General features: G+C 46.2%; 1 protein-coding gene across 1 annotated transcript; it reads right to left on the bottom strand.

Moving 5' to 3' along the window:
* Positions 1-1719: 1719 nt before the first annotated feature.
* On the bottom strand, positions 1720-6837 carry SOD2 (superoxide dismutase 2). The gene is made up of 6 exons (XM_061569823.1): positions 6679-6837; positions 5093-5319; positions 4666-4782; positions 4299-4384; positions 4056-4149; positions 1720-2929 (listed from the first exon to the last, which is right to left on the bottom strand). Exons 1-6 carry the CDS (start codon positions 6705-6707, stop codon positions 2784-2786), a joined length of 699 nt encoding a protein of 232 aa, XP_061425807.1. The 5' UTR covers positions 6708-6837; the 3' UTR covers positions 1720-2783.
* Between the last annotated feature and the right edge of the window lie 3998 nt (positions 6838-10835).

The raw sequence follows: 10835 nt of genomic DNA, 5'->3' as shown, positions 1-10835 counted from the left end.
CGTCATTACCTCTCGTGGCCACTAGTCCACTCACACCGCATGCAGGCTCTATTGGCATTACACAAGGAAGCTCATGTCAAACCCTTCTGCATGCATCGCAAGACTGCAGGTTATACCTCGCCACCAGCCATGAGCGTGCCACGTTTGACCACTCCGAAAATTCGTCTGCGGCCGAATGTTTCAGTGTCACTTCATGCACGACACCCACGTTGCCACTTTTACCATTCCGACCTTAACGCCAACACGCACCATCAATGGTGTATCGTCAAGAGGACTGAGCGTTGTCTTTGGCATCAAAGTCGATCACAAACAACATCAGCAGTGTGTTCAGGCCCGCCAGGAGGGGACGTGTTGTGCAAACCTTCTGCGGTGAACCGAGTGACACAGCGATGATGAGCAGTCAGGCCGTTGTGCAAGCCTTTATCAATCTTGCAGTCCACAAGTCGGTGGGCATGCGTGCGTTGATACAGTTTGGCAACTTAAGGAATTGCACATTCACATTTAAAACTATAACTCTCGATAACACTGCAATCGTGTTTCAATAAAGTGGAGCTTGTATAAAAGCTTACCCCCGACCACTGCAGCGAAGCAGATCGAAAGTCTTCTTCTGCATCTGTAACTTGATAATAAAAAAAATACCCCTCTGGTCTCGTGTCCTCGTGGGCGTGCCGATTTGTCAACCAGCACCATTTGTTTAGACCAGTCTGGAAGGCCGACAGGCTGATTGCCTGCTGTATATTATTTTTGATGTGCACATGGAAATGAAGGTTATTACCCAGAACAATCAACTGCAGTGCGCTGGTGGTTTTACACACGTTATATTATCATGCAGATGGACCATGGTGTATATGACAATTAACATCGGATAAACCTCTTCTTGGTTCTTTCGGTAAAGTCACGTAGAAGGGAAGTAATAAAATAATAAAAATAAAACATAATAAAACAATTCTCACGTTTCGGCCACAACGCAAGCAGCCGTCCTCAGGTGAAAACCAGGTCTGTCGAGGCGACAGCGTCTGTCGCCTCGACAGACCTGGTTTTCACCTGAGGACGTCTGTCGCCTCGACAGACCTGGTTTTCACCCGAGGACGGCTGCTTGCGTTGTGGCCGAAACGTCGTGAGAATTGTTTTATGTTTTATAATTGTATTACTTCCCTTCTACGTGACTTTACCGAAAGAACCAAGAAGATGAATCCCTGCAGTCACGAAAGCTTTAAATCGAAATCGGATAAACCATCAGTGTGTATTTTGCATGCCAGACTCTGCTGATGAGCCCTAGAGGGAAAAACTGATCCATCGTTTACACAATTAAATAAAAGCTGCTTAACACGTGCGAAAGGCCCAAAGTATTAAGACTAAATCATATTTTTTATGTGGCGCTACAGGTTGACTTGCAGAGCATATGCTGTATAAAAAGCACTCGCACTAAACACGAGTGATGTGAAGCCAGTTATGACTTCCTCCTAATGTTGAAATCAGTGATTCCATTCAATGCACTTACCATAAGCATTTGACAATGGGGTTTCCCTGATACTGCATAAAACAACTTCGACATTTCCAGCCGCCTTACTACGTCGGTTGAAGATCTCTGCCAAGGATTTTCTTGGCCGTTTCCCATTTCACAACAGTGTTTCTGTTGTCAGAACGAACTTACATTTAAAACAAGGAAATGTTTGTTTTAATATATTTGTATCAAAAGTACACCGTGTGAAAGCAAAATAATTTGTAACGGATTTGATTTTATTGTAAATCAACCCAACAAAACCTCTTTGTGAAAATAAAACACTCTTCGACAAAGCAAAACAGCAGACCAACCCCGAATGGCACAATGCAGGGCGAGAGAGGAAATGCTATAGTTCCCCACCAACATCCAACACTGGCACACTTTCATATCACAATTCAAAAATTGACACCCTACCCTTCACAAATTAAGTTGTAAATGCCAACATTGGTGGTTTGCCAATGGCGATTCGATCAACTACAGATGAGAACAAGAACTATATCTTTCGGTGCATTATGCAACCACCTCTTTAACGCGCTAAATATAAGTGCCTTTTCAGTTCAGCCAAGTGCTACATTCGTTTACATGAGCATGTTCAGATACTTTATTTCAATGTCCAAGCTGTTTTAGAGTGCGCAAACTATGCACACTATTATATCTTTTATTATGACTCACAATTGATATATTGGGTGATGGCACAACGATCTGGCCAAACCATGTGTCATTAGGGGATCCTCCTTTGTTTGGCTGTGACGGGTGGTGGAGGGTGTTAATGACAAATGTGGCCAGCATTGTGGCCCAACCCAAAAATCAAATACGAACAACAAATCTGTCAGATAAATAATTAATATGCATGCCACTCTATCTGGCTACGACATCTGTTTGCATGTGGCTCAAGGGATCTAGTCAGAATGAGTAGCAAAGCAAGAATCCCATTATACATCAAAATTCCAAATCACAATGAGCACAACACATAAGGATACATGTGTAATTCATAAGTCCAATGAAATCGACAGCCAAATCCAAGATTTTCTGTACTTACAGATAACTTTCAGTCAAACAAGCCAAGATGCCCTAAACATGAGCTAATAATATTTGGTTGTAAGCCAAAGAACGGACTGATTAATTATCTAATGCCAAAACGACACCATTTGGAAAATCCATATCTCAATGCGTGGGCAACACGATTGCACCACAGCTTTTGAGATGAATTCTGGCCTTGCTACCATCCTACTTTGCAGCCGAGGGGTAAGGAAAGGGTGCAGCCACAGTTGTGCTGTGCTCATTTTTTAGCTGCGGCCAGCCTCTCGGCCACATTTGTCCAGTTGACCACGTTCCAGATGGCCTTGAGGTAGTCGGGCCGTACATTCTTATACTGCAGGTAGTAGGCATGCTCCCACACATCAATGCCCAGCAGTGGGATTAAACCTGCACAAGAAAGATGAAACGAGGAATAGTTTTCAAAAAGGTACATGTTTTTGCCCTGATTATATTCTTCGACTGCCCAGTGCAATGTCATGAAACAAAGAAATTGACATTTGGAATCCTTCGAGCAAGCAGTGCACCACCGTATCAAAGGACTCCCTTGGAAGCTATCGTCAGAGAGCTAATATATTGGTCATTTGAGTAGGTCTGTCAATCCACACGCGAAAGGCGCCTTTTATATTACCTGCATAGAGTGTTCGTCCCATGTGTTCAACCTGAATGTGCTATCCCTGAAGGTAGAATAATCAAAATCTAGTGGAAAAACCAAAATTAATTAAGATATTCATTTTGCTTGAATACCAATTTGCAACTCATGATTACAAGTTCAATGCCAAGACGGAGTGATGAGTTCAGTTCGTGGGCTGGAGCCAGATGATTTCTTGGATTGTAAGTCCAAGAGCTGGAGACGAAATGGGGAGGCACTAAACACATTCGTGCGGAGGGAGCTGGTAGGAACGTTGGGTTGCTCGGTCAATGGCCAGGGTCAACGGCGGCGTGGTGTATTCCGCAAATATGCCCGACTGTGAGGGCGGGCACAAGCCGGCGTGAGTAGGTTAAACGTTGAGTTGTATAAGGGCACCACGGGGTGACCTGCCCCTCCCCACCCAGCCCCTCCCCACCCAGCCCCTCCCCACCCAGCCCCTCCCCACCCAGCCCCTCCCCACCCAGCCCCTCCCCACCCAGCCCCTCCCCACCCAGCCCCTCCCCACCCAGCCCCTCCCCACCCAGCCCCTCCCCACCCAGCCCCTCCCCACCCAGCCCCTCCCCACCCAGCCCCTCCCCACCCAGCCCCTCCCCACCCAGCCCCTCCCCACCCAGCCCCTCCCCACCCAGCCCCTCCCCACCCAGCCCCTCCCCACCCAGCCCCTCCCCACCCAGCCCCTCCCCACCCAGCCCCTCCCCACCCTCCCCTCTCCACCCAGCCCCTCCCATTTTTTGGATGCACGACGGACAGACGGACACAATAATACCCTGTGGGCTGGTGTAACCAGGAGGTTCCTACCAGTATCAATTCATAGTTGACAATGCGCTTCCTGCCAATCTTCAGCGTGAACAAGCACATCAATACCTGTTGTGGCCTGCAGAGGGTCTTGGTTGGCACACGCAGCGATTCGAAGCCTCCCGGTTTCCTTATCGTAGCCCAGCCAGCCCCATCCAGAGCCCTGCGCGAGACGAAGGAAATCAAGCTGCTCCCTAAAAACCTACGTTGAGAGCCACCTACTATGCTCACTTAATGTTATGATGCAAAGATGATTGTGGGTTTTAGTTTATGGTTTTGCGTAGATGCTCGTGCAGCGACTCCCTGGCCCACCTGCACTGCGACAGACGCCGCGCTCATCTTCTCCTGAAGTTTCGTGAATGACCCAAAATCCGCCTCAATTGCCTTCTGCAAATCACCTGAGAAAAAAGCAGGTTATTACAAGAGTAGGCTCGCAGATGTGAGCGTCTCGTCATAATTTCAAAATTACCCTTTAAATTACCTACCTTAAACACAGCATGGACCATCTGCACATAACTTTACTTTCAAAATGCTTTCTGGAGATCAACAATGCTGCAATATAGCAGACAAGACTACGTGTCTGCTCAATGTATGACTAAAGCACCAGTTAGTTGCGATGTGGATAAAGATTATTCTTTTCAACGAAGATAAAATGAAGTAACTGAAACAAGTACCATACCAGTGGGTGCTCCACCACCATTGGGCGAGAGGTTGGTCCAGAAGATGGAGTGGTTAATGTGGCCACCACCATTGAACTTGATGGCAGGCTGGAGTGCAATCTCTGCAGTGACATCACCTGGAGCCAGAGACCCACAAAATGTCTGTTTTCAGAGCAACCCAACACAACCAACCAACCAAGCATCCCAATATGCAACAATTAGACAATCAGCAGGTCACATGGGGCGAGGTAAAGTGTGGGAAGTCCTACCACTTCTTAGACATATAGCCAGGGTAGAAAAGTGGGTCAAAATTACCTCTTGAGTGGAGAACCTTCCACCAACAGTGGAGTGAGCTAGCAATTGCAGGACTACACCTTCACCACTGTAGTCAATATTTTAGAGGTAATACGGTTTGCTACAATCGGACGTGCAACAAGCTGCGGATACCTTTTGCCGCGGCCTCTGCTAGCTTCTGTTCGGCCACGTTGAGGTTGTTGACGTACGTGGCGTGATGCTTGCTGTGATGCAGCTGCATTATGTTGGCGTTGATGTGGGGCTCCAGCGCCCCGTAGTCATAGGGGAGATCCGGCAGCGTGTGCAGGGCAGCTCGGCTCTTGTGGGTGGCCACCGGGGCCAGAAGCGCAGGCCTGAGGGCAACCCTAAGGCCCTCTGACCTGCATTCGCAATGAGTGGCATTTCAGTGAATGCGCTGGTGGTGGTGCAACATCACAGCTCAAAGTATTTTACACCACTGTTATCACTCACTATGGTTTTCATAATACGAGAAAATAACCGAATTATTAAAATTAAATGAATAGCTTTATTCTAATTAAAATGTCTCTCCAATGGGTAACCCTGCTGCTTGGCATGGACAGGTTGCTGGCAACAACAACGGTGGCTAAAGGCCACCACCACCACCACCCGTGTGCAATTCCACTTCAACTTGCAATACCAATTCCACTTCAACTTGCAATACCAATTCCACTTCAACTTGCAATACCAATTCCACTTCAACTTGCAATACCAATTCCACTTCAACTTGCAATACCAATTCCACTTCAACTTGCAATACCAATTCCACTTCAAATTGCAATACCAATTCCACTTCAACTTGCAATACCAATTCCCTATCAACTTGCAATACCAATTCCCTATCAACTTGCAATACCAATTCCATTTCAACTTGCAATACCAATCCAAGCACTGCGCCGGCTATCCACTCCTCGCCGACCGCACACAAACAAGAGCCGCCATTTCATGAAGAGTTCAGGCGACATCCCCATGGCATTTGCACGAGGCCAGGTGCAGCTTTGAGGCCATGTGAAGTGCCGAAGACCCATGTGGCCGTCATGAGACAAATCATCATTCCGATTTCTGGCAGCGCAGTGCGGAGAGCCCGCGCAAGCGGCTAGGACAGGAGAATGATATCAATAATAACCAGTGCACCAACAACACATACCCTTCACAGACACATGGCACACACACATGACACACACACACGGCACTTAGGCAACTAGCGCCACTGCCCACGTACAATGCTGTCGTCAATCCACATCTTGACTACGTTGGGGCGAGCCGTGGCAGTCAACCATACTTCACCTCGCTGGTCCAATGAAGGCAATCATTGACGTGGGAGCACAGCACGCACACTACAACAACCGATGTTGATGCACTTGCCTTTCCGCTGTTCAACTATGTACCACCCAATGACAACTACTGTATACTGGCGCAACATCTGCTTAGCATCAGAGCGCTGGATTTGATCTCTTAGCCATCGCCTACATTACAATGTCATTTTGATTTAAAGGTCTAAACGCCATGAATCGCAATTTTAAAACACACGCAAACAAGGCACTGTCTTTCCTAACGACGAGAAATTAAAAACCTAATCGCGCTCAATGTACTCTAAAAGTTTGTGTTTGTGCCATTAGTCCCAATAGCGGCCTGTGACTATCACCACCACAGCGCGCAGCAAGATAACTTTCTCCTGTGACGACGCCAAAACCGAGCGACTTTGCAAGGAAATGACCAACCTGCACACGGACAGAACCCTCACGAACATGTTCCTCGGGATTTACGACGCGAAACCTGCACAAATGTTTAAGTTTTAAGCGAAAATTAACGCTGCTACGCAAACACAAACACGCAGCGTCAAACGCCCTTGAGTTAGACGAGTCCAACGCTGCACGCTGGATGGGGGGGAAGGTAATTTATTTATACTCTTGCAACAATATTATAACATCTACATTACAATTGAAAGCGTGCGATTTGTTCTCAATAACTAATCGCTATTCGTGAAATTTGCCAGCAAGTTGTACCTCGACTAACGTTTGACGAGTAAATAAGTTTTAATAATTGGCTCTGGTGGAGTTACGCACGTTTTAGGAATGTTCCAAGTTGACGCTCGTCTGGGGGGTGGAGTGGAGATTTGGATCCTTCACATTTGGTTCTATTCTGGTTCTAGATTTGAAGCTTTTGTGACTGCAAGGATTCATACTCTTAGTTTTTTTCGGTCAAGTCACGTAGGTAAAAAATAATAATAAATGAAAATAACTAAATTAAATCACGACGTTTCGGAAGCAACACAAGGCTCCGTCATCAGGTGTAACTGCTCCAGTAAAATTACTGCAGCGTGTGAAGAGATCTATTCAAGACACGTGTTTTTTTATATAAATAAATTACTGGAGCAGTTACACCTGATGACGGAGGGCTTGTGTTGCTTCCGAAACGTCGTGATTGAATTTAGTTATTTTAATTTATTATTATTTTATTTTACTATTATTTTCACCTACGTGACTTTACCGAAAAAACCTAAGAGTATGGTCATGAATAGTTTACACGGCCCTGTAAATCCACTGCTGGATGAAGGCCTCTCTCCACGCCAAGTTGTTTGTCCACACCTCACCAGGCTGCCGAGTGCAGCTTGGTGACAAACGAGGGCCCAGAACACTTCACTCTTCACTCGCCACGGACGCGAGCCTTGCCCAGAATCGAACTTCAGGTGGCCAAGTTCCAAGTTGAAGCGTGCAAGCCACTGCTGCACCCTACTTGGGACCACACGCACCATTATTACTGGATATATCTGGCGTTTTCTTTGAGCACGCCTGTTTTCACCCACGTAGCAAAATTAGTCACAGATAGTCACAGTAATGGCCACCACGCCTTTCATAGCATGATCCTCCCTGAAGTGTTTTTTTGCTCACAAATATTCAGAGGGGTGCCACTTTCGCCGAGAAGACATCATCATTGTGAGGGCCGCCACACATTTGAAACCATTGGGGTTGACATCAGCGCGATGATGGGGGGAGGGGAGGGTCTCCACATTTATGGATTGTCGGGGGCCCGCACGTCAGGGGCCACACTAAAGGCCACCAGTGGCTACCAGCGGCCCGCGGGGCCTTGCAATGAAGAACACGGATCCTGAAAAAAGTCTTGAGACTCGGAGGCTTTCTTGGGTGTTTTGAGACCGAGGACAGCTGCCCACAAAGCTGGGTTGGTTCTCAAGTGCACCGAGTTTTCGCCGGGTCATTCTGGTCAGCCATGATGATTGCATAGAAATAATCACACCAATTATTTTAGCAATTTGGTGCAATTCCGGCTCTGATAATTATAACTAAACACATTGGTCTGACCGTCACATGATGGTTGCAAGGTCGGTAGGGAAATCGTGGAGCCTCGTGATAATCACGAGGCCATTTTAAGAAATATCAGAAGTAGTTCTGTGAAGTGCTTTTCCAGACTAATGTCCATTCAGAACTATCGTAGACATCAATTGGGGGGAACGGTAAGTAAGTGTATAAATGTACCACAAAGACAAATAATTTCATTTAATTGCATCATTTATTAACACTTACATTAGCATCACATATTTCTAAGTTTCCCTACAAAATACCCTACAAATACAGCATTCATTAATCCTTCAGCATCATTGACATATCACGCTGATGCTATTCAAGTGATTCTTCAGTGCCATTTCTTTTATATGTACAATTATGGCACACACACACACACATCAATATCTAATTGAATCAAGAGCGCTTCTAAAAACGTGTATATTTACCTTTACAGCAATCTGAAGCGAGTTAATTTTAAATAATTTTCAATACTAATATCAATATCGGACGTGCGTTTTCATAGAGAGATACGTTTGTGAAATAATAAAATTTGGCACTGCACTGAAGCATCGCTGCCTTGATGCTTAATTGGAAATAATGCTGTCACAACCATACAGTGGGACTTTAATTCTGGAAGAGTACTCTGACATCTGTGGACTCAATGCCATACACGATACATGCCACCAGTTTTAAACACCGTACACATTTGTTAATTAACGAACGCAACACATCCACCACAATCCCCGGTGATTCAAGTCGTGATGTGGTCGTGACGAAAGAAAACAAACTTTTTTAAATCTCATTGTTACCATGTCGCACGTATTATTTCCTTGTTTTAATTGTCCAACGTGTACGACTATATTGCATACATTACCATACATGCAATATCGGTATATAGATTGCATGTATCAAGAGCACAATCATCGAATAAAATCTACGAATCGGCACATTGTTTGCTTATGGGATACACAAACGCAGCACTTGGGAGCTCCAAAGTTTAAATTACTGGTTGTGTCGCTGTTGACAGTGACATGGGACAGGGATCAATCGCGGGAATATCATATCACCTGCCTCATACTTACTCACGAGACGGCACAACAGAATCTAGTCACATTTAAATGGATTTCAGACCGAAACATCCCAATGGTATCTATCATCCCCTTTCAGCCACCGGCAGTGTGTACCATAACTCAAGAGGGATGTTGCCGTTGTTGCAATAGTTAGTACAATGGTCTTGCAAATCCAGACTCCATCGGTTCGATATACCAGCACGGCACTGGAAGCTACACGAGTTTATTAAATTCCACCCCTACCGCCTCTATCCATCCAGCAGTCGATCGATGGTTATACCACAGTCGATCGGCAAGCTGCACACAGTGGGGTGAAGTGTGGGTAATTCCACCTCTTCAAAGGGCCCCAGTAAACTCGAGTGGAGGGCCCTTATGCCAGCAGTGGCGTGATAAACAATTGCAGGGCTGTACCTTTTCCTAAACGACGTTCAAGCGCAGACTCCACTTGCAGGTGTTGTAGCTTACCGCTGTCAGGTGTGGCCAATACGATGAATAATTTAATTGAAAGAATAGGGAAATACACCTCGAGCGTGAATTGCACTGGGTTGCTTCGGCCACACCGGATATGGAATCAGCGAGAAACCCCAGCTTAGCCATCGGGGCGCATATTGGGAGTGAACAAAAACACAAGCAACCGGTGCACGCAACCTTGCATCTGAACCAGGGCTAAATTTAAGTCGGGGCTTGCCCCCACCACCATCACTTCCCTCCCCATGGAAAATATTCCATGAGAATAGAAGCCCTGATCTGGAGTCCAGTGAATGCAAGTCAAATAGGCACCCTTCTCCAACATACGTACAATACCCTCGCATCGTGGTAAATCGAGACTCCTTAAGCAGGAGCAACACACGGTTACTGGCAGCAAGACGCAATGTGCATTGTGCAAAAACACTGGATTAGAGACATTGCCAGATCATTGAGCTATGACAAAAACAGGACTGTGATTAGCTGACACGCACGGTACGAAAGAAGTTCAACGTACATACACGACCGCACACCGCTGTACCGAGCTGCACAAGGCTTGGCGCATAAGCGTAACATTTGCGGTGGTGGATTAAGGAACTGTAGTACAATTGATGCAGACCAAGGTGGTACAACGAATGGCAACAATTAATTATCCATACATTTCGATGGCACCCCTCTTAAGGAATACTTCAGTCCGCTTTCAAGAGATGTGCTTATTTCGCCGCCACAGAAAACAGCACCACACTTTTACCCCCTTTATATATTTGTTCTAGAGACACTTGTTTGGAACGCGATTATCTGGATGGCGCAAAAGGGCAACGATGGCTGGAACACCCGGCGTCAAAGCCACGCCCGTCTATATTTACATCAATCACCGAGGGTAGGGGGTCGGCAATCGACATAACAGGAGCCATTTTATTTTAAGAATTCGGTAAAAAAAACGCAAATATTTCAAGAGCCTCAAAACGAGTGAATAATGTCACGAAGCAGCAGTCATTCAAGAGCCACCGCATGCGGCTACGGCGCCGCAAGTTGCCGACC

The sequence above is a fragment of the Lethenteron reissneri genome, chromosome 6, assembly GCF_015708825.2.
Source record: "Lethenteron reissneri isolate LAM-NWPU_2019-01 chromosome 6, ASM1570882v1, whole genome shotgun sequence".
Classification (NCBI taxonomy): domain Eukaryota; kingdom Metazoa; phylum Chordata; class Hyperoartia; order Petromyzontiformes; family Petromyzontidae; genus Lethenteron; species Lethenteron reissneri.
Note: the sequence above shows the minus strand (reverse complement) of the source record. Positions and strands in the feature narration are given on the sequence as shown.